The sequence below is a fragment of the Salvia hispanica genome, chromosome 3 (genome assembly GCF_023119035.1).
Source record: "Salvia hispanica cultivar TCC Black 2014 chromosome 3, UniMelb_Shisp_WGS_1.0, whole genome shotgun sequence".
Classification (NCBI taxonomy): Eukaryota; Viridiplantae; Streptophyta; class Magnoliopsida; order Lamiales; family Lamiaceae; genus Salvia; species Salvia hispanica.
Window position 1 is genome coordinate 32,312,764 of NC_062967.1, and position 23,991 is coordinate 32,336,754.

The 23,991-nt window shown below is 36.6% G+C and overlaps 6 protein-coding genes across 6 annotated transcripts; 4 read left to right on the forward strand and 2 right to left on the reverse strand.

The window, feature by feature from the left end:
• The first annotated feature begins 626 nt into the window (after positions 1-626).
• On the forward strand, positions 627-3,554 carry LOC125209732 (probable carboxylesterase 16). Its single transcript, XM_048109316.1, has 2 exons — positions 627-1,464; positions 2,767-3,554. The coding sequence occupies exons 1-2, from the start codon at positions 800-802 to the stop codon at positions 3,305-3,307; spliced, it is 1,206 nt and encodes a 401-aa protein (XP_047965273.1). The 5' UTR covers positions 627-799; the 3' UTR covers positions 3,308-3,554.
• Positions 3,555-4,221: 667 nt separating this feature from the next.
• On the forward strand, positions 4,222-5,372 carry LOC125215543 (protein HHL1, chloroplastic). Its single transcript, XM_048116986.1, has 4 exons — positions 4,222-4,362; positions 4,444-4,491; positions 4,794-4,960; positions 5,111-5,372. Exons 1-4 carry the CDS (start codon positions 4,297-4,299, stop codon positions 5,121-5,123), a joined length of 294 nt encoding a protein of 97 aa, XP_047972943.1. The 5' UTR covers positions 4,222-4,296; the 3' UTR covers positions 5,124-5,372.
• An 89-nt stretch (positions 5,373-5,461) lies between these two features.
• On the reverse strand, positions 5,462-6,920 carry LOC125215544. The gene is made up of 2 exons (XM_048116987.1): positions 6,687-6,920; positions 5,462-5,778 (listed from the first exon to the last, which is right to left on the reverse strand). Exons 1-2 carry the CDS (start codon positions 6,813-6,815, stop codon positions 5,665-5,667), a joined length of 243 nt encoding a protein of 80 aa, XP_047972944.1. The 5' UTR covers positions 6,816-6,920; the 3' UTR covers positions 5,462-5,664.
• Positions 6,921-8,028: 1,108 nt separating this feature from the next.
• Positions 8,029-11,659, forward strand: LOC125211933 (protein WVD2-like 7). The gene is made up of 10 exons (XM_048111898.1): positions 8,029-8,321; positions 8,708-9,208; positions 9,300-9,656; positions 9,745-9,803; positions 9,929-10,003; positions 10,183-10,285; positions 10,373-10,438; positions 10,544-10,639; positions 10,760-10,855; positions 11,196-11,659. The coding sequence occupies exons 1-10, from the start codon at positions 8,250-8,252 to the stop codon at positions 11,412-11,414; spliced, it is 1,644 nt and encodes a 547-aa protein (XP_047967855.1). The 5' UTR covers positions 8,029-8,249; the 3' UTR covers positions 11,415-11,659.
• Positions 11,660-11,746: 87 nt separating this feature from the next.
• LOC125208923 (E3 ubiquitin-protein ligase AIRP2-like) lies at positions 11,747-13,453 on the reverse strand. The gene is made up of 4 exons (XM_048108452.1): positions 13,318-13,453; positions 12,723-12,891; positions 12,485-12,551; positions 11,747-12,387 (listed from the first exon to the last, which is right to left on the reverse strand). Exons 1-4 carry the CDS (start codon positions 13,398-13,400, stop codon positions 11,993-11,995), a joined length of 714 nt encoding a protein of 237 aa, XP_047964409.1. The 5' UTR covers positions 13,401-13,453; the 3' UTR covers positions 11,747-11,992.
• Positions 13,454-18,292: 4,839 nt separating this feature from the next.
• LOC125211695 (E3 ubiquitin-protein ligase AIRP2-like) lies at positions 18,293-21,690 on the forward strand. The gene is made up of 5 exons (XM_048111600.1): positions 18,293-18,938; positions 20,610-20,772; positions 20,899-20,965; positions 21,043-21,268; positions 21,355-21,690. Exons 1-5 carry the CDS (start codon positions 18,847-18,849, stop codon positions 21,563-21,565), a joined length of 759 nt encoding a protein of 252 aa, XP_047967557.1. The 5' UTR covers positions 18,293-18,846; the 3' UTR covers positions 21,566-21,690.
• Positions 21,691-23,991: the final 2,301 nt, after the last annotated feature.

Genomic DNA, 23,991 nt, shown 5'->3' on the forward strand with positions numbered 1-23,991 from the left:
CATAAAAATTATACTACTTTATATTAATCCATAATAATTCACAAATGGATTTGAGATTTTGATGCAATGGACTGAAGAGAATGTAATCTCAAGTGGGACAACAAATCGCATATCAAAGTAGGGTCGAAGGTCGACCAAAACTATCACCCGTATATAAGGATCGGAAAATTTTATTAGATTCGGCATTTAGAGCCATCACTGACTCCAATATCAAAATGATCTACCTAACTCTTCTGAGTTGATATTCATTTTCGTTTTTCATCTGTCACTCATTATCAGGAACAACCACTGTACAACTCCTACCTTTTGACGATGTCACTTACTTTCTTCAGTATCACAAATTCTATTTCCTAAATCCGCATTTAAACAGAGTCCATTCATATCACTTACAAATAATTAAAACGACAATTATTTCAACCCGCCCCAAATGACCAAATTCTCAATAGAATCTCCAATAATTTAATTTAAAAACAACATAAGGTGACTATTATTGACAGCCGCTGTACCTTCCAGCAATGGTGCAACCAATCAATGCTGGCACCAAAGTCCAGGTTGGAATCCAAGTCACATTTTCACAACAATATTAGTACTATATATAAACAAAATAAATTCAAACTCTAGAAAATATTCTCTCTAGAAGCTCTCTCATCATCACCATCATCACCATCATCATCATCCATGGAATTGAATCAGTCTCGTTCAAATCTAGCATCTTTCTCCATGTAAAAATCAAATCTTTTTTCACACACGCAGAAAATTCCCTTCGATAAATGCTTCCATTTCTGCGTGTGAATCAACAATGCCGACCGTCACAGTCAAATTGTACAGCGTCCTCTTCAAATTCTTCCTCAAACGCAAGCTCCTCACCTTGATCGACGCCGCAATTGACCCCTACGGGATCGCAATCCGCCCCGATGAAGCCGTGGCTGCCGCCAACCCCAGCTTCTCCGACGACGGCGTCGCCACCAAGGACCTCCACATCGACCCCTTAACCCCTCTCTCGCTGCGAATTTTCCTCCCGGACTCCGCCGTCGTTTCCCCCAAATCGGTCCCCAACCTTAGGGTTAGGGTTCCGAAGGGGGTTTACGGCGGGTATCTGCCGGAGAGCAGCGGGCGGAATTGCCGGAAGCTGCCGGTTATTCTGCAATTCCACGGCGGGGGGTGGGTTAGCGGGGGGAGCGACACGGTGGCGAACGATGTGTTTTGCAGGAGGGTGGCGAGATCGTGCGACGCGGTGGTGGTGGCGGTGGGGTATAGGCTGGCGCCGGAGAGTCGGTATCCGGCGCCGTTCGAGGATGGTGTGAAGGTGTTGAATTGGCTGGCGAAGCAGGCGAATTTGGCGGAGTGGGGGCGGTCGTTGGGGAATAGGAGTGGTGGAGGAGATGGGAGGAGGTTGCAGATTGCTGATGGATTTGGGGCTTCCATGGCTGAGCCGTGGTTGGCTGCTCATGCTGATTTATCTAGGTATACATATCCTCTGTTTAAGCTTAAGCTGATATTCATGAGATTGAGAGTGATTTTTTTTGCCAATTTGTGTTTGATTTTGTTGAATTCAGTGCATATGATTGTTCATACTTCGTGTTTTGCAGATTGACATGTTTAATGTTGCTTCATTTCTTTCCCCCTCTTGTGAGATTGTGAATCTTTGTGCTTGCGTAGTTGATATTCTTGAAATGGAGACTGAATCTTTGTGCTTTTTTAATGCTTCCTTAGTTGATTAGGAATTATTTGCCAATTTTGTGTTTGGTTTTGTTGAGTTTAATGCATATGATTGTTTAATGTGCTTCGTTTATTTCCCCCTTTGTGGGATTGTATTACTAGATCACTTAAAAGGGAAAATTGGAAGTGGTTTCAATGAATTGATGCAGATTTATCTAGATAAATCCTCGGTTGAAGCTGAGATTTAGCTGCGATTCTTGAAATCAAGACTGAATCTTTGTGATTCTCTAATGCTTGCTTAGTTAGTCCTGAAATTTAATTATGTGTTTGATTTTGTTGAATTTAATGCATATGATTGTTTAATGTGCTCCAATTATTCCTCCCTTTGTGAGATTGTGATACTAGATCACTTAAAGGGGAATATTGGAACTGATTTAAATGAACTGATTCAGATTCATCTAGATATTTCCTCTGTGTAAGCTGAGATTTAGCTGAGATTCTTGAAATGGAGACTGAATCTTTGTGCTTCTTTAATGCTTGCTTGGTTGATCTTGAATGTTTTGCAACTTTTATGTTTGATTTTGTTGAATTTAATGCATATGATTGCTTATTTCCCTCCTTTGTGGGATAGTGATACTTAAAAGAGATAATTGAAAGTGATTTCAATGAACTGATGCAGTTCTTCTTGGATATGGTGATGCTATTCATTTCAATGAACTGATGCAGATTTATCTAGGTGTATATATCCTCTGTTGAAGCTCAGATTTAGCTGAGATTCTTGAAGTGGAGACTGAAACTTTGTGTTTCTTTAATGCTTGCTTAGCTGATCTTGTTTTTTCCAATTTGCGTTTGATTTTTGTTGAATTTATTTATCTGTTTGTTTACGCTTCATGGTGATTTATCCAGGTATATTTTCTCTGTTGAGTGAGCCGATATTCTTGAAATCGAGACTATTTATTTGCCAATGCGTTTGATTTTGTTGATTTAATGCGTATGAATATGACTGCTTATGCTTCATGATTTGCAGATTAACAATTTTAATGCTGCTTCATTTGAATGCACATTTATTATAAAGAGATGCTGATTTCTGTACATCTTTGAAACCAGGTGTGTTGTTCTTGGAGCGAGCTGCGGTGCGAACATTGCCAACTACGTCGCGCAATATTCCGCCAAGGCAGGAAAGCTTCTCGACCCGATAAGAGTGGTGGCTCAAGTTCTGATGTACCCTTTCTTCCTCGGAAGCATCCCCACTCCATCAGAGATCAGACTGTCGTCTCATTCATACCTCTACGACAAATCCATGGCCTTGCTCGCGTGGAAGCTGTTTCTACCAGAGGGCGAGTTCAGCCTGGACCATCCCGCAGCCAACCCTCTCAACCACGCTCGGGAAGTGGCCCTCAAGTACATGCCACCGACTCTGACCATCACTGGCGAGCATGATTGGATGCGCGACCGTGCCATTTCCTATGCAGACGAGCTTCGGAAGGTCAAGATAGACGCCCCTGTTCTCGACTACAAGGACTCGATCCATGAGTTTGCAACGCTAGATGCGCTGCTCAAGACCCCACAGGCTCAGGCTTGCTGCGAGGACATTGCTATATGGATGAAGAAGTATATATCTCTGAGAGGCAACGAGCTGTCTTACTAGCAAGATTTAGATGGAACTGAGGCCACACGATTTGAAGTGATTTTGTGGTGGGGAATGAATCAATGGTGCTGGTTGATTGTATGATCGATAGGCTGAGAGCTGCTATACATTTTTGTACAGGTTTGAGTAGTGAGGTTTGTGGTTTCTTTCCTTGTAGTAGTAATAATCTTTCTTGTGCAATAGTTATTCCAGTGTACATTAGTTTTGGATGGATAAATTATTTTATTATTATTTTTACATTAAAATCTTTGTTGTGTAGATAATAGTATTACACAGTTTATACAAATGTTTCTTCTTGGTACAAAACAAAAAATGAAATATTTTGTAGTACTATGGTCTATGAGTGATGTAAATACCTCAATTTGGTTGAGAATGATTCACGCCACTAGTTTTGAAATGTAAATCCAATCACAAATTTTAATTTCCAAAATCATTTTACAAATAATTAGAGCACAAAATCCATAAATGTTAATTTTAAGAGATTTACGATACTTTGTTAAATACAGCTACATATGGATTTCAATATAGTTATTCGTTCTGAAAATGGAATACTATTTAGTCACGTAAGTTTGAAAATGAAATATTAAATCACAAAATCAGATGAATTTGTTCATCCATTGAGGTGAAGTTTGGTCTACATTAGACCAGATGATATTAAATGATGAGTGTGGGATGGATAATCGTGAGATACAGTGTAATCATAGCACTGTGGAGAAGGGTCGAGATACATGGTCACGGGACAAGTTTTTGAGAAAAAGTGCAACCGAACAAGAGATAAAAATAGACATGGCCTCTAGTCATAGGTAATACTAGTAAGAACCGATACGGGTCCTAAGTGGATATGATCATAGTATTAGATTATGCAGTTTAGAAAACACATAAATCATCAAGAGTCATATATTATGTTATTGCAATTTGATTTTGATGATGAAAATAAAGCAAGCACAATGTGTGTTCCATGGTAACAGGATGAAAAGGAAATACAGAAGATGGCACAGAAACAGTTTCGTGTATTGCGGTCTGCCACAGATTTCCGATACGGCTACAAACTTGTTGTAATGATTCGAATCTCTTGTTTCGGTCTCAAGATCCTAATGCTACCTGAAATGTTCTAACTCTTGCAACTAACATGCTAGGAAAACAACAATTTGAGGGCCGCACTTGCTGCGAATGATGTAATCGAGGTATATATATAGTACTTAGCTGCCCGCCTTCACCTTTTCTTGCTCACACGGTTATATATGTAGAACTGTTTCGCGTAACAAATAGAAGAGGGCGGAAATTGATCTGACAAATCTGAACTCTTCAGCCTTGGATGTCGATGAAAACGATTTCACATGGCTGTTCTGCTTCTATAATTTTAGTTGATTTATACTAAGCTCTTAAATTATGTGGCACGAATGATGTGCCACTTGCTACAAGCACATTGTATTCTTCCGTGTGAGTCCTCTTAACAAGCATCGTGTTTTGGGGGGTAATTTTGCAGCTTCCCAGACCAGAAGAACTCAAAACCGTTGTTGACAAGGTGAAGGACTTCTTTGGCGACGCCAAAGAATCTTTCGGGAAGATGACATTCTTGGACACCGGAGATGATTCGTCAGAAGACGAAGTTACTAAAGAGGCTCCTAAAGAAAAATCCAAGGAGAAATCCCCGTGAGTCTCGAAATTCTGTATATTCAAGAGTAAATTATCCTGTATGATGGTGGTTGAGCTTGAATACGGATATTTGACCCGTCTTTACACAATTTTGTGTGTTCTTTATATCCTCATCTCGTCGTGACTGTCTAGATGAATTCTTATCAGGGTGAAGAGCTGAATCTACTCTGCCAGAGAAAGAAGTTGAAGACTTTACAGAGAGGCATGGACAACAATCACCACATCATTTGTTTATATAGAACAGTTTCATATTCCAGTCATCTTTTAGTTTTAGATTTGTTCTTGAATTATAACTTTGAGATGACTTTTCTTGGCATATTCACCGTTTGATTTGATCAGGGAAACATGCTATGGTGTTGTGAATATTATATGGATTTTGAATATAGAAATCGAATCAAGTGTGTGAATATTGTATGGATTTTGAATATAGAAAAATAACATGTGTGCAAGTTACCACAGATGCAATATATCTATTTGTCACAACTTCACAAAAACTGATTAATCAGAACACAAACCAACTTATTATTAAAGCACCACACGATGTCGCCTTATACATGAACAAAGAGGAAAGTAGAGTAACAACATTGACAAATTAGCAAATTTACAGACATTGTGAACCTGATTAACGGAATCACCCACACATGGATCTGGTCATAAGTGTAGTAGCGTCTGAACTCATTATGGCTACGACCGTATATGGCTTATTGGGAATCCTTTGCTGCTTTTCTCTGGCGAGCTAGTTCCCTTGCCATCTCCCTCATTTCCTCCGGGGATGGGGGCCGTTGAGCTTCAGGAGGATAGACCACATATTCGCGCTACAAAATACATTAAAACATACGAGAAAATAAGGTAGAGTCCATCCATATTCCTGACACTGATACCTACTTGATCAAGATCAATATTCTACTATTTGTACAATGATGCAGCAAATCAAAGCTTGTTTAACAAAAGCAGAGAAGAGAATTGAAGCTGAAGCATCATTCATTTCTCAATATTGTTGACTTGGAAGATAAACTAAGCTTCATCATAAACTGTCAACTTCTACATTGTCAAATGTAAAATAACCTTTTTCGTTATGGCAAGATAAATTGAACTAATGATAATGGAAGCTTCACCATAAACTACCAACCTCAACACTGTCAAATTTAGTACTACTACTAGTTTAATTTGTAACTTCAGTGAGATTTTAAATATCCCACCTTTACTCGGTTCTACCCAAATTAAACCCTAATTCCAATTTCCAACCACCGTAACCCAACAGAAGCAGTAAAAGCGAACATATACAGACCAAATAAAACACTCAGAAATGAGAAAAAATCATCCGAAGCACGATTAAACATCATAAATGAAGCTCAATTACACAAAAATCAGTCAGTTTATTACTAAAAGCACCAAATAGAACACTCAGAAATGATACAAATGTAGCTCAAATCCTTAAAAATCAGTCAGTTTATTCCCAAATTCAACCCTAATTTCGACCGCAAAGCGAAGATTTACACACCAAATAAAACAGTCAGAAATGAGAAAAATCCATCTTAAGCACGATTAAAATATCAAAATGTATCTCAAATCCAGAAAAATCAGCTCATGAAATCACTCTATCGCCAAATCAATGCCTTCTCTTTTCAGGATTAATTAACTAAAATCCTAAATAGCATATAAAAAATTAAAAATCGCATAGGCGAACAAAAACATAGGTCATGAAAATGGAAAGAATTCATACATTTCTCATAACTTTCTGGAGATTCTTTGTATTGCTAGCGAAGAAGTACATCAATCCGATTGGAACAGTGACGTACACTGCAAATTTCGCAATCTCCAAAATTCCTTTCGATGTGCCCAAAGACGACATTTCTCTTGATCCGATTCAGCAGAAATAATTTGGGGTGAAGATATAGAAATCAGTAGCTGAATTGCGGAAAAACCGCTTGAGGTAAAAGAGAAGGGTATGAATTGCGATACGTAGAGCCTTTCGCTATCTCAAATTTCAAATGAGCTCTCTATGGGCCAGGCCCAATAGTAGTTATGAGAAGTTTGAAGCCCACTATGAAGCATCTAATTGGGCCTTGTTATTCCCGCTTGTGAGAGTAATAAATTATAGAATAAAAAAATAAAGAGTATAATTTTAAAAATCAATCAGAAAAATTGTTAAATTGTCCAAAAGATTTATGAAGCTAATGGCAGATATATTCATTCTATCAATAACTGAGCCCGATCTGGTGTATCATAAGGGATTTTTCTTTGATTCCTACAAATTGGATCAAAAACAATTCTTCAATGAGGCCAATGATGAATCTAAAAAGAAATCTTTATTGGTTTTACCTCCTATTTTTTATGAAGAGAATGAATCTTTTTATCTAAATATCAGGAAAAAAAGGGTCTGGATCTACTGCGGAAATGATTTGGAAGATCCAAAACCAAAAATCGATCAAATTTTAATTAATCCTACAATTTTAAAAATTGGTCAGAAAAATTTAAATTTTAGATTGTTCTCGATCATGTTGTTCAAATTTTTTCATATTTCTTAAAATCTATGTCAAGTAGAATATGAACTATACTGGATGTCAGAGGAGTAGTTATCTTTACGATATAGAGATGAAAAGTGATGCATATAAATAACATAATTCAGTTTTTATTGAAAAACTGAATTATGAAAAGTCAAGACATATCAATAGTACTATTATTTGAAAAAGAAAATACAAAATGATTAATTATTCCTAATATGAGAAATAGGATCCCGTCCAACCAAATCTAATCCCAGTCGGAGTTAGATATTCAAAGCACCGCTAATAATCGTATTTTTGTAACAATATTTCCTTTTATATTTCCACTATTCATGCAAATTAATTTGTGTCGAGGATTTTCACAACTTACCAACTAAAGTAAGTCAATTCAAAACCCGTTTATAGCAATGTCAAATAAAAAATGTATTTGCTCAATTTATTCCGTCAAATTGTTTTAGCCGTTTAGGTATAGTAATCTCAAATTAAAAATTGATTAATTTAGTATATGTAACGAGACAAGGGAAATGGAAAACTAGCCGTTGGAAGCAGAGCCTAATTCAACAACCAGAAACCCTTCTCTCAGTTCTTCACATTTTCTAACGCCCTTTTCAAAGAGCTCATGCTCATCAATCTTCAATGGCTCCTCCCTGAATCAAATTGAAACTCTGTTTAAAAACTAAAATATCAGAAATTTGTTCAGAGTTTCCGCAACCAGAGGTTCTGTACCGCCTTGGCCGACAATTTGTGAAAATATTTCTTGATTGTTATTGCTTCCAGGATCAATGGGGGAATCTTCTGCGTGCCTCGTGCGCTCATTTTCTCAGCCTTCTCCTACATCTGAAGAAGAAAAAATGGTATTTTCTTTCTCAAGATCCATTGCGCCTCTTGTTTTGCTTTTGAAATGTGCTGTAGTTTAATCAGATTTGTTTTAGTTCATTTTTTAGCTCAATTGCTGTAGGTTTCGTGTGAATGATGCTGTTATTGGTGTTGATTGAATTATCCGAACCTAATTCGAAGGAAAAATTCGAGTAATCGACCTAATTTAGGCGTGATGTGATCAGGAAATATTGGGGATTTTGTTACTTTTCTATGAAGCATTTCCTCTTTCGTGAATCATGAGCATAGCCTTTATCTAAAATTCATGCATATATTGTTGAATGTTATGATGCTTAATCAATGTGTTACTAAGCATCACACACTAATTGCAAATTTTTGGATGATGCTATTGATATTTTTGTAGAGGAATCCGATAGATCGGGCCCTGACAGCATCAGTATCGTTCGGAAGGTTCATGTCTGAGTCGTTAGACTGGGGGAAATGGTCAGCTTTTAATAACAACCGATACTTGGATGAAGTTGAAAGGTATACGAAGCCTGGTTCTGTTGCTGCGAAGAAAGCTTACTTTGAAGCACATTTCAAGAGAAGGAGGGCAGCAAAATTGCTCGAGCAGCAAAATGTAGCAGCTTGCACCCGCACTGAAACAGAAAATGCAGAAAATAAGATTGAAGACAATTCATCCGTTGATTTCAGCCATGTACAGAGAGCAGAGATTCAGAGTAGCATACCAATCGTTCCTTGTGGGCAGAGTGGTGACGTTGACGATACTTCAGTTATCAGAACGATGGGAGATTCCAAGCCTGGAGAAACTGCACAAGCCATGGCGACACTTGCTGAGCATCTTAAAGATGATGTGTGCATTGGTGATACGGTGTTGAAGAAAGAGGATAACACGTGCATCAAGGTAAGTCACTAAGGTTGTTCTGCCTTTATTACATAAGCTAGTGACCGAGTTTTAGTTTATCGTGAACTGAGCTTGCTGGTGTTTGTTCCAGGATGATGTTGCTATAAGAAACTTGGCAGCAGGTGGGAAGATACCCAGAGCTCCTTCTGCTAAGATGTTGACAGAAGGGTTCGCTTCCAAGCGTCCACCTTCAGTGGAACCGATAGTGCCTGATCAGGCCAATAATAGTGATAAATCACCACCAGAGAGCAATCGTAGTTCGTCAGGCTCGAGCAACAAAAGAAGATCCTACATGACATCCCTTCACATGTCCATTAATTTGGCTTCTTGTCCAGGCGTGACCCAAAATGATACATCTTCAGGTTTACCAAAGATTGAAAACTCAAAAGTCATCAGAGCTCCAGCAAAGAAATATAAAAACAGCGCGCTTCCTCAAACTTCAACTAGTGTAATGCATCTTTGTTTGGTGTGACTTCCCTCACCTGGTTATTACGTTTCAGTGATTTCTCACATATCATTCCATCTTCAATGTGCAGGGATCTGTGAATGGTCTAATCAAGCAGTTTTCAGTGGCACCTACAGCAGAAAACGGAAGGTCTATTGTGTTTCCAATTCAATAATAAACATTTTCAAGAGGATCCAGAAAACATTTTTATGTATATGCTTCGTTATATATATACTATTGAGGTGTCGCCCTTTGACTGATTAATAATTTTACAGGACTGTGAGACCACATGGTGATTCAATCCCAGAAACCAAAACAACAGATGAAAAGGTTCAGTCCCCATTCACAAAGTAAGCCTGTTGTTTTGTTAATGTCTAAAGATGGCATAAGTGATATTCTGGTTATGAAATTTTTAAATTTAATTTTGGTTTATCATTAAATAACCACGTTCCAGGTCATATATAGTAACTATGTTGATGCAACTGAAAGTTGATATGAGAATTTGATTTTTATTTTTCTCCCTCTTTAGATACCCCAAGTCTTCAAATTTATTTGGAAACAAAGCACGGCTACCAACTGTGCCTTCTTCCTTCACTTTTAAGAGTGAAGAAAGAGCAGTAAAACGGAGAGAGGCAAGTCATTATGTTGTTTCCATTTTCACCAAAATATATCCGATTTATTCTCTTATTCTAATGCATTTGCTTTCATTTATCCTTCAGTTTTTTCTGATGCTCGAGCAGAAGGCAAAATCGAAGGAGAAACATCAAATGCATGCAAGACCACAGGTGATCTGATGATGCTATCTTGCAAGAACCTTCATCCCACAAACCTACAGTGTAGGTTTCTAAGGAAAAATAAACAACGAAATTTAATCACCTTTTGTTATGCAGGCCACAGGAAGAAATAGTAATAAGGATGCTGGAAAATCCATTACACTAGAAACATCCAAAGCAGTTGAAGCTCCCTTAAGAAACATAACAAAAAAGGTATGTTATCATACCAGTTTACTAGCTTCCTCATCACCATATAAAATCATAAGTATTTGTTATTTTGCGGCTAAGATCATGTGCAATGCTCAATACTCGACGCAATTTTTCTTGGTTCAGGCCACTGGAAGAAATAGTGATAAGGATGCTGGCAACTCCATTACACTAGAAACATCCAAAGGAGTGGATGCTCCCTTAAGAAACATAACAAAAAAGGTATTTTATTTTACTAGTTTACTAACTTCCTCTGCACCATATAATATTGTATTTGTTATTTGCGGCTAAGATACTGGTTATATATTTGTCACTATGCTCCCTTAAGAAACCTAACAAAAAAAGTACTCCGTACTACGTTATTTACCAGTTTTCTAGCTTCTTCCGCACCATATGAATATTTGTTATTTTGCGGCTAAGATCTTGTGCAATGCCCAATACGAAATGCAATTTTGCTTGGTTCGTTAACTGATGTAACTGTAGTTATATATTTCTCATAGTGCTTAGTGTACATCACATGATATGATATCTTTGTTTAAAGAAGTCATGATGTTCCATGTAGATTCCAACTGCAAGACCTTTTTTTCCAAAAATAGAAGAAAGAGCTGCTGCTTTCAAAGTTCAGGACAGTAACATTGTGAGACCTCCTTGGAAATTCTCGGCGAAGACAGAAGGATCCAAGGATTTTACTGCGAAGAATAGCCGGACGCCAAGCCACTCTACAAAATGTCAGCCAAAGAAGATCATGAATGAAAATGCTTGTCCAAACATCCAGCTTTGACTGCTGAAGCACATTTTTGCTGCTCTCTGGAGAAATTAGTTACAGCAGCGCATTGCCTGCGTCGCATAGAGAGGAAGTAAGTCTTTACGATCTGGAAATGGGAACGAGTTGAAGGTTTGTGTGTAATTACTAGTTGCATTTGACAGTTGGGTTAATATATATCATAAGATGTTTCTATAAGTTGTGAGAATTGATGATCCAAGACACTTCTGGAGATATAAATATAGTTTTTACTTTTGCAGTCATGGAATTTTGTCATTTAAATAAAAGTAGATTTACATCCATTTGTATCAAATCATAGAGTAAAAAAGACACCATCTTAGAAGCACTCGTCCCATCGTTTGAAGCGTTTGACCGAAAATGTCCCCGCCATTTAACGAAGAAGAAGATGGAATACACCCCTTCTAAAATTGTGAAATTACAATCGTACACCTCAATGTTAAAATTTTTTATCGCTTGTTGGTTTACTTCAAGCTACAAACTATTTCCACCTGATTGATACGCCCCTTCTAAAATTATGTTCTGGATCCGCCACTAATAGCAATCTGTACATAATCTTAGTATTCACATTAAATCAACTAGATGAGATAATTGTACATGAGCAAGCTATCTTGGGGTGCCAAAAGAGGCAAGTTTTGAACATAGAGGTAGAAGCTCCTGAGGCTGTCCTTAGCAAGAGTGGCTGCGTCGACCGCGTTAGACCTACTTGTTAGAACCCAGAGATCGGCCGATGTGACTCTCTTGAGGCTGCCTCGGCAGAAGGGGCACGACCGCGACCTCACGTACCACTCCTCGAAGCACGTGATGCACATGGAGTGGCCACAATTGGGGAGTGCAACTCTGCAGTCCATCTCCATGCATATCCCACATTCTTCCTCTTCATCGTCCTCCTCCTTATTTTCATTGTCGTCTGGCGCCCGCGTTAGTCCCTCGAGATTCCCTTCGAGCTGCTTTAGCATGGGGTATATCACAGCTATTTTTTTGGACAAGACAAATTGAACATCAAACATGTCATGATGTTTGTAGGTGTTTGAGTAGTAGATGTTGTTTGTGAGCAAGATTGATTTTACCGTAGAATTCGCGGAGGGAGGCTCGCCTTTCTTCTGGGTTTGCAATCGGCATGTCGTCAACGTAGACCTAAGACTATCTTCATTAGTGATTCTTGTCCAACACAATTTAATTTAATTTTTAAAAAATATTTTATTTCTCTCTCATTCACATACACGACCCTCAATTTTCTTTAAATTATCCTTCAAATATTTTTAAAATATATGATTTATAATAAAGTTTACATGAATGGTAGCTCACCTGGTAGACAAGGACGTGAAAGAGACCTAAACAAGTGAGGAAAGTGTCGAAACAGCTGCAATCCATCCATTCTAGTACAAACATCAATAATGGTGCAAATGGACTCGATGATAATTTCATTTGAATAAAACAATTATCCTCTCTTATATCTCTTGGAAGAGCAGCCACCCTATCATCAAAATCCAAATACATTAATTTATTTTAGGGCAAATTGTCAAAACAAAAATTAATAAGTTTTTGTCAATTAATTTTTGGTTAGTTAATCAAACTTTGTCATTTTTATCAATCGTCTTATGGCAAAAAAACCCAGACATGCTACGTGACTGACTATAGTAGAACGTTTTGTTCATACAATATTTTTCGTCTATCACTATATACATGATTTTCCACAGAACCGAGGTTATAGGACAATTAAGATGATATAATCTGCTATTTTTTTAAGTTGCGGAATTTACCAAAAATTGACGAAAAGTTGTATTTTTTCCCATAGCAACAAAAAAATTACTACAATATTTCTTTTATTATTATTATTATTATTATTATTATTATTATTATTATTATTATTATTATTATTATTATTATTATTATAACTTACAAAGTGTTGGCATGATGAATATCGGCTTCAACGGCATTGATGGATTCCCTCAGAGAACATCTTCTAATCTGTCTCTGCCACATTCGAGATACTCAAAAAAACTTTCTAACTTTTAGATGAGAAAATAAGACAAATTAATTTAAAAGGATGACACAATTGAAAAGGGAGCTTTTTTGGTGGAAGGAATATATGTAAAGAGCGTATTGAAAGAAGAAAGAAATTAAAGGAGATGGAGTTTGCTTGGTGTTGAAACTTGTCCTAGCTAGATTGTTGAAGACAAGAAAAGAATATCTTTCCTTGTCAACATTATCTTACCTTAATTCTAGTATTAGTATACATTTTTATCTTCCTTGCCTCACAATCATCATATATAGATTGCACTACTCAAGTTTGATTCTATATACAAGAAAAAAGTAAATAAAATGGGATATGATATGAATGTGAAGAATTTGTGAAGAAAAAGAAACAAAAGATAAAGGTAAATTGCCGAAAAAATCATGAATTTTGGTCAATTTTTTGTTTCGCCATGCAATTTTGAAGATCAACCATCAAAAGAATTTTAACAATTTCCTCAATTTGTGTACAATGTCTAGTTTAGGTGGATTTATCTAATGTGACATCCGAAAATTCGACGATGACAACACCACTCGTGAAATTAAAAACACTTAAATAACTCCAACTGCTCATCGAATTGCAACACGTGTGAACCAAATCAATAACATATTACAAATAGAAATTCTGATTTTTATTTTTGTCATGGGAAAACTGAAAATGTTGCTAATTTTCAAAATTGCAAAATAGTAGATGAGAATTTATCAAAAATTAATGATTTTTTTTGGTAATTTGTAAAAAAATAAAGGGACTATTGATTCTAGCTACCATTATATTTAAATCAATATAACCATTGATTAGACATAAAATATTTACACTTTTTCAAAGTGTTATGGGGGGGGGGGGTTGTCACTTTGTCAAGAAAAGAAATTCAAATTGCCATCAAAACCGCAAAGCTAACACATTTTTTTTTATCAATCTTGATTTCTGCTTTTGCTTGGTCTGACTTCTGAGTGTGATGTATTTTCTCAACTCAAAACATATATTTATTGATTACTTCTTCACCAAGCCTCAACAGATATCACAATATGATTGATGACAATTCACCGATTTTAATGAAGTTTTTATAGTAGGATCGATCGCCACGATCCCACTTGATTTAGAAACATGTATAAAGTGGACTTATGTAATTTTATTTGATGAGCAATGAAATAGAATGATATTTTTTTAAACACTAACTCTATCTTTTGTTTATTTTCTTATTAAAAAACTCTAATAAAGTCATCTCATGCGACCGATATCTCTCATCAGAAACTCACAATTCTCTAAAGACATCGAAAGTCCCGACCTTATTAGTGAGATAAATTTACCAAAATTTTAGAAAGTGATTGATTTTAATGGATGGTCCAAAATCAAATTAAAAAAATAACTATTAGTAATGAGCAAATATAATAAAATAGTACGCCGTTGTTATTGAACATTGAGGATCATGTATAGATAACATGGCATTACAAAGATCATACGGTCCTAACAGTAACAGTTCACAAAGATTACATTTACACCAATAAATGGCTACTCATTCATAAATGAATAATGATTGGTGTATTATTATTTCTTGCTAAGTAAATTGTCGCATCAGTCAACTTATCTCGAGTTGAAATAGTCAAGTCAGGGGTGCATTAATTATGTGAATGAAATAGTCATCTATATATTGGCTACCAAAATTATCAACAAAACAGTACGTTTTATTTACCAAAAAATACAATTACAACTACATATATAGGTGGGCAAAATTAATGACATCGTTGAAGAAAAGGGTGTATGGAATTGATGAAAGTTGAATTTTTTACCTTAGCCAAAAAGTGCAATTATTGGAATGCACCGTCCAGCATAAAAGATTTGACGCCATGTCATCCTTCTCGAAACATTTCATAATTTTCAAATGTTTTGGGAAATTCTAATTTTTGCAATACCTATTTTCATACTTCCTCCCCTGATTCCGTAACATAAAAATAAAAATTTTATTAAAATAGCTACAAGTTTTAATAAGAAATCGGTGAGGAAAATAAACTAATTTTATGAGACAGACAAAAATAGTGAAAGAAACTATTATTCATAAATAGGAGTATATTTTTTTATGTGTCAAGGAAAACTTAAAAAAATTGAAAGAATATGCAAGAACGACAACTTCACTTTTTTTTTAAGAAAATTATTGCGGTGAAAGGGGTTAAGGGTTAACTATGTAAAATAGAAATCTAACTAAAATAAGTTAATCCTGATTTTCGAAAATTATAAGAAAATGACAAAACTAATTTGTCACTAAGTGAAACAAAGTAGACAAGTTTTGATAAGATTGATAAGCTGGATTTTTACTAAATTTGAAGTGCAATCATATGCTGTATTTATTTCATACGCGCTGTAATTTGGTAATGTAAAACAAATAAAAGAATGCCAGTTTTGGTAATAGTTTACTGGATTTTCTCTACATTTCCTATTTTATTATTTATTTCTATGGAATTATAATAGAGTAAATGTTTAAATACACCCTAATGTATCCTTCAATAACTGACCTAAACTTATCAATTGTTTTTGTTTTCGTTTGCTACTCGACAAATACGTTCGTGCCAAATTTTCTCTAATATATAATCAATTAGTTATACATTATTTTCAAGAATAAAACATACTACTATAAAATTTAGCAGTTTAATTTATGAGTTAAAACACGTGATTCATAAATTTACTATGGTCTATAATGTTATATCGTATTGTAGAATGTAGATGATGTGACCTAAAAATTGTTATGATTGAGAAGCTACATTAGAGCATCCGCAATGGTGCTTAGGCCAGCCATAGACCAGCCATTCTCTTCTCTGCCACGTCAAAGCAACACTAAAAAAACCACCTGCCACGTCAGATTTAGGCCAGCCATAGGCCAGCCGCAATAAAAATAATTCAAAATATACTACATTTACGGAATTAAAATTGCGATATACGGAATTAAATTTACGACACATATACGGAAAAAATAATCCATTCCATTAAAAAAAAATACAAAGATTTAAAAAAAAAAAGTACATGATTTTTTTTTAAAAAAAAGGGCTTCAACACCCGAGCCCCGCCACTCTCTACTCCTCATCGCCGTCGCCGTCGCCCTCCTCGTCGCCGCCGCCACCCGTGGTATCTGAGCCCACGTCGGAACCCCCCAGCCGTGACCTCGCGATCTCTAAATCAACACGCATGCTCTCGAGCATCTCGTAAAGAAACCTCTTCTCCGTGGGGCCAGTGGCGTTCTTCCACTCTCGGAAGACCTGTAACATCTGAGCCCGCGTTTGGTTACGCGAATGGAGAGTGTACTCGAGTGGGGCGGCCGGGAGGGCGGAGGACCCTGACCTCGCGGGGCGATAGGGGATCCGCCCTCGCAGCCAGCGCGCCCGCTTCGTCCAACCGGGCGGGGCGACCGCAGAATGAAGAAGGGGATGGAAACTCCTCAAAGCATCCGGGGGGTCGCTGGGATCCGCTGCTGCCGCCGCCGTAGTCGCCGCTATAGTTAAGTCGCCGCTTCTTCGGCCACCCAGCGTCGCACCCCGCCGGAACTTCTCGGAGTCCTTCAGCAACAAGAAGCACTCCCATAAGGTGAACTCCTTATACTTCCCCTCCAAGGAACCGACTCAAGCCCGCGGCTATCCTCCGGCGTCGTCCCGCCCGCCCACTTCCGAGCCGACGGAGGGCGTTGGCGTACAACTCGCCGCAAACGGCCCACCGCGGCCCGGTGCGCTCCCCACCCCTTCCGACCTCCTCGTTGGGCCGAAGTCCTTCCGCTGCGGGCAAACTGCCTCCTATAGGCAGCCCGATCTTCGCCCACATGTTGACGACCCGCTGGTTGTTCGCAACCCGCTGGATCGTCGCACACCTCCAACCACCCCTTGGCCACCGCGGCGTACTCATCCTCCGTCCACTTCCTCCGGCCGGTGGCAGTGGGCTGCGATGACTCGCCGACCGCCTTGCCCTTCCCCTTCCCCTCGTCTTCTTCCTCGGCGCGGCCGGCGTCCCTCGAATCGGGAGTATCATCGTCCCCGAGATCGACCATCCCCATATCATGCAATGACAGAAGGTAATCGCCAGAGAACTCCGTCCTCCACCGAGGCCGACGTGTGAGACTGCTCTTAATATTTTATAAATTAAAATATTATATTACTTAATATCTACCTGAAATATCTATTATTATAAAAATTGTGAATCTTTCCACTCATTAAAATTATATAATTAAACTACTATGAATACATTGCTCTATTGAATAAAACCGTAGTTTTGGATTCAAACCTCAACGAATACGAAAACTTCAATGATTTTTTGACTAATTTTTAAAATTACAAAGCATACCAAAATTTAATTAAATTTAATAGTTTTTCCAATGATTTACCCTAAAATTAAATGTAATAACATAGTAAGCGCAATGGTACATTAAAAAAGTTGCATTTGATATTTCTTGGAAGTCTAATAAGATCCACGAACATAAATGAAATTGTTGATTATTCAAGGCCACAAAATTAAATAATGATGACCATAGGCACAATATAGCCCTTTGCAAGCGAATACCTAACTCTTACAATATTATTATACCAAAAAAACTTGGTAAAATATTCACCATAAAATATAGACAACAATTAATAACCTAATCGCCTACCAACTGCCTCAAAATTTGACTTTTCAATAAAGCCATCAATTATAAACCACAATAAATTAATCAAGAACCGAATCATTTAACTACTATTAAACGTTTTGCTAATATACCAAGTAGAATCTTGTTTTCAAAAATTTAAATACACACAATCCCTACATTGCGTTGCTTTTCATCATTAATCAATTTCCCAAAAATAATAGTAATCCCCAATTATATTCTATGGTCCCTTCTTAACTTCCATTTTTTCAATTTTTAATCTTTATTGAGAATAAAGAAAACTCATGAAAGCAATGTTATGATGATGTGAATTTGCATCATATTTTACTCTTTGTTTTTGGTAACAACAAAAAAGCCAACCAAATTCATCGTAGGATTTCAAGAAGGAAACGAAATTACTCTCTTTTCCTTACATCATAAATTTGGCTCTCAAACCCCATCAAAAACCACTAAACTACCGAGCTCAAATTCCACTCAAGAAAAGGGGAGAGAGAGTGGTGATAAAGTTTGATTCTTGGAAATAAAGGGATACAGAGGGAGAAGGGGAAAGAGAAATTCGGTTTCTTTTCTCTCTATATATTATATTTTCTGAGCTTTTTGTTGTCTTGTAATGAATGTTTGAGCTCTGAAAAAAGAGCAAGTTTTGTGCCTCTCTTTACTTGGAGGGTTCCTCTGAAAAAGACTTCTTTTCTATTGCCTGTGAACTTTTTTTTTATTGGGGGAGAAAAGCTGTTTTCTTGCTGATTAAAGCAGCTCAGAATCGTATAAAGAAAGAATTTTGAGGGAAAGGGGGGAAAGAGATGGAGATGATGCATTACCAGCAATTGGGGAGGACTTCTTACAAGGATTCTTTGAGTTTGTTGGAGACTGATATTCAGCATGCAAATGCTTTGTAAGCTCTCCTTTCACCTTGTTTTGTCTTTTCTTTTGATAAAAGTTATCTTTTTTAGTTTCTTCTTGCATATTTTTGGCAATTTTGGGCTTTGATTTTTGTGTAATTTACTTCTTGTGGATGAGTACTGGAGCAGAGGAGTCAATGATTGTGCTGTTTATTCAATTTGAGGCATGGGTTCTTTTTTTGCTTGGATTGTAGCAATTCAATTTGTTAGGTCTTATGATGCATTGGTGATTTGGATTGTGTATTTTTGGAGGCCCATGTGAAGATATTGTTGCTTTACTTGGATTCTTCACATAAATTTTACATGTTATATTTGGCTGTTAAATGTTGCTATATTGTTAGTTTTGTTGTTGCTGAAATGGAAAGATTTGTGTGTTTATCCTGTGGTTTTTTAATTTGGATGACTGTTTGATTATTATCCAATGTGTTGTTGTTTAGGCCTTTTATGCTATGTTGTGGTGTTAAAAGAGGAATGTATATGTGTGAGTGTGTTTAATGCCTAAGGCCAAAGCTCTCGGGACACGGCCTTTAAAATTTCTGTTTGTTTATCCATCAAAAAGGGGAACATATATTAGCTTTTCCATTGGATAATCAATCTGGGAATGCAATACTTAAGTCATTTCCGCATTTTCCCATGCGTTTAAAGAAACATTTTTCAAGCGAAGGCGTTCTTTATCTGCAAATCCTTTTATGTGGTAAATATTCACCTAGTGTCTTAAGCCTAAAAACAGTCTCATTTTTTATGATGCAAGCCTTTAATGTGTAAACTACTGCTTGAATATTTCTCGCAGTGGCACTACGGCTAGAAATCAGTACCCAATCAAATGGCATCGGTTTAAGTTGCAAGCTAGTGCCTTTTCTTTTTTATGTTTATGTTACCGAAAAAGATGTGTAAAGGCTATAGATGTTGAAGGCCAAAACTATCAAAGGCAGGATAGGGCAGTGTCTTCGTAGTCTGAATCCAGATCAGTAAGTATTTTAATTTGGATGATTGTTGATAAGAGCAATAAGATCTTGTCCAATGTGAAAATCCTCTTTGTTGTTTGTAGACTATTAAATGATGCATTGTTACAAGGGTAATGTATATTAGCTTTTGCATTGGTTAATCAATCTGGGAATGCAATACTTTATGTCATTTCACCTCCGTTTAAAGATTCACCTTATGCGAAATCCTTTTTGCGGTAAAGATTCACCTAGTGTCTTAAGCCTAATTTGCAAGTCTCCAGTGTGTAATTATTTTGCTGCTTGAGAATTTCTCGCAGTTGCATTACGACTAGAAATCAGTTCGGGTACACCAAGCTAGTGCCTTTTCTTTTTCATGTTTATGTGTGCTGAAAAAGAAGATGTGTAAAGGCTATAGATTTGGAAGGCCAAACTATCAAAGGCAGGATATGGATAGCGTCTCCGTAATCTAGAATATGATGATTGATGTGAACCTGAATCCCGAATCCCCAATCAGGAAGAAAACATAGAGACTAAAATGATCCCCAAACTATGTGGCCATTGATTGTGTCAGCCAAAGTGATCTGTTTGGGCTCGTCTTTGGATGATATTCCACGTTTGAATGTTGATATTGTGTCATATCTATCTCAATCCGATACTGTTATGTATGTCAACGTATGAGGACTCCGATGTCTGATTGATTCACAATTTATGGCTTTCTAGGGCTGCTGCAATCCCTAAAGCGAAGGGAGGTGCACGTCTTCAAATGAAACTGGTCTGCAATCACCTCGCGCCTCTGTTTCTGTATTTACTAAAATGGTTCGACTGTTCCTGCGCGTATTTCCTGCCAAGAATCATGAATCCTTATCACATACTCATTTACAAGGTATGGATCTAGTCGAATATCACACCATTAGTTGGTTTGATCAAGAATCTGGACCAGTCAAAACACTGTTCGAACCAAGATTGTTTTTTTCTTACGATTGTTCATTCTTTCGTGTAATCTTGGCAGGTGTATACAGACGGAAGGCCAAAGATTTCAACCATTGGGCGAAAAGCGACCATCAAAGACTTCTACGGTTGTTTCTTGCATCCGATTCTTTACACCTGAAGTAACGGAAACGTTACAATTTCTAACCATCGCTCAAAATTGCAGCGGTGATACTGCCATCCCTCGAGCAGCTCCACTACGACTTGGTAGAGCTGGACGGCACCGACTGCAAAAGCATTGCTCGGAAAAGCCTCAGCGACAAGAGATCAGAAGGAGACGCGACCTCGGACTCAGAGAGAGACAGCGAATGCGGAATATGCTTGGAGGCTTGCACGAAGATGGTCATGCCCAACTGCTGCCACGCGATGTGCATCAACTGCTACCGAGACTGGTAAGTAGTACTCGTAACTAAGAGAACACGTTTGCTTATCTCACATTTTCACGGTACGATGAATCCTCCTCTTCGTCGATTTTCAGGAGCACAAGGTCCGAGTCGTGCCCGTTCTGCCGGGGTAGTCTGAGACGAGTCGAGTCGAGAGACCTGTGGGTGCTGACTGGGAAGGACGAAGTGATCGAGCGTGGGGCCGTGTCGACGGAGGACTTGAGACGATTCTACCTGTATATCAGAAATCTGCCTAAAGATATACCAGATGCTTTGTTCTTGATGTATTATGAATATTTGATATGATGGTATGTTTGAGATAGAAGAAGCCGACCTCAAATGTAAATAGAGTCCGGTTGTTGTCTTGTCTCATTATGTATGTGATTAACCAGGCCATGCTTCATATATCAAAAACATCAAAATTTTAAGCATCTCTTCTCTTCTCAGATTTTACAGTGTTTCCTTTTCTATTTCACAATTCTATTCTTTCTTGGACTAGAAAAATTATGAAATTTGGATTTGTATGGCAATTTTTTTGTGTGAAAATGGAGTTTATATTGTAGTTGGAAATTATACACGGACGTTAATGTCGGTGAATTAAATGATGTCATTTATTCGTAGAAAAACGATGTCGTTTGATTGAAAAATATCAACAATATATAACATGTAGGCAAACGAGGTTTCTATTTGTGATAATTGCATATAAATTCAAAGTTTATGATTTTTATAATGATATTTAAAAAATTATTTGACTCTAAATATATACAATTTTAACATTTTTATTTTATTTTTTTCTTTCTAAATTTTATTTTTGAATTTAAATATACAAACTTTAATTTTTAAGTAACTTTTTGATGTGATATTAGAGAATTCATAGTGGATATTATTTTCGGCGAGTTAAGACCATCTCTAACCATTTACACCAAATTCAAACCTATTTTTGAGTACACGTCAAATCAAAAAGTAGTTTTACTCCAACCATTTATACCAAATTCAAAATTTACACAATTTTTTATTTTTTGTCTCACAAAACGTTTGCGGCACCATATTCAGTGTTATTTCACAAAAAGCACAAAAAATAAGTTTGAGTTTGGTGTATGATTGGAGAAGATTTCTACACTAAAACTCATTTTTTAAGTATGGTTGGAGATGGTCTAAACGATCTCATCTATTTATAAATAAACAATTTGGTTTTAAAATACATAATGCTGATATTTTATAGGCTAAACTGTTGCCAATCGAGCAGCGCCGTGCTCAGTCTGCCTACTCAGCGGTATGGACGTGCTCCTATTATCGAGCAGCGCCGTGCTGTCGGCATGGACAAACAGCTGCACAGCGGTGGACATCGCCTGCCGCACCGTCGGCACGGACGGCGTCCTGTCTTATGGACCACCGTTGCGGATGCTCTAATTGCGAACAACATTCAAATGTTATTGCTTTTCTTACTGCTTTTTAAAAGGGGTATCAGAGTGTAAGTACATGAATCTTTCAATATTTTACGATTTTTTTCCCAGACTCTATTTTTATGTTCTTCCAAAATGAAAATCTCCAAGATAAAGCCAACATCTTCGTCGGAAATATTAGTGTGTAAAAAAATGGCGATCATTAAACCGATGTCATTTTAATAGAAGAAAGTAATTTTTGTTGTAATACAAGGTACTTTTGCTAGAAAATCACTAGCTTTTGAGATTTTTTTTATTTACTTTTCTAAGGATAAATGTTTTCAAAATTCATGTATTTAGATTAAAAGTTTTAAGTTCGAGTTTTTTTAATTAATATATTTGTGGATAAATAATTATCTCATTCTCAAACAATAGTTTCATCTTGTCATTGTGCACAGTCCCACAAAATTAGTCCACTTTTATTTCTAATAATTTTTCGGTCTAATAAAATGAGTTTCATTTTCTATTAAGAATACTTTAATCATTCTTATTTTTATCTACATCTATCAAATTATTTTTTCTATTTAACTATTTCATATTTATTCAATTTTGTTATTTAGAACATATGTCGTCCTTGAGGTGTGATTCATTGCTAATTTTCTTAAGCTGCTAACGCTGCTAACTAATCAACGCAATGTATTAAAAATGTCAACATGATCGTATTGTCATATAAACTAAGTTGATATTTTAATACATTATATTGATATTGATATTTAAAATATCAACACAAATTTATATTAACATCTTAATATGATTGTATTAATATTTTTAATACACTTTTGACGAGTTAGCAATTTAAGAAAATTTAGTATTATAATGCATGTAATGTGATCAAATGAAAACTCTAAATATTGTACAAATTCAAAACTATGATCAGAACTATTGAAAAATGTCAACAATTAAAAAAAAAACATCAACAGGAAAATGTCAACAAAATTTCAACGGTAGTCAATGATTGATGCTGTGTTGATACCGTGTTAATATTAAAATCTAAAAATTTTACGCTGTGTTGATATTGTATTGAAACTATGTTGAAACTGTGTTGAAGAGTTTTGAGTTTATAGAATATATAACTATAACGCATTCCGTTAAAGTCTATATTTTATAATGATAGGCTGAATCGATTAGAATTTGAACAAATGAGTAACCATTTTATTGGCTACTATACGTCATTCCAACCCTAACCCAATACCTGATTTACACGTCATCCGGATTGTCCAACTCACTATTTTGTAGGCATTATTAATTAAGTAATGCACAATTCTCCACTGGTAAAATAGCTCGTGCAAA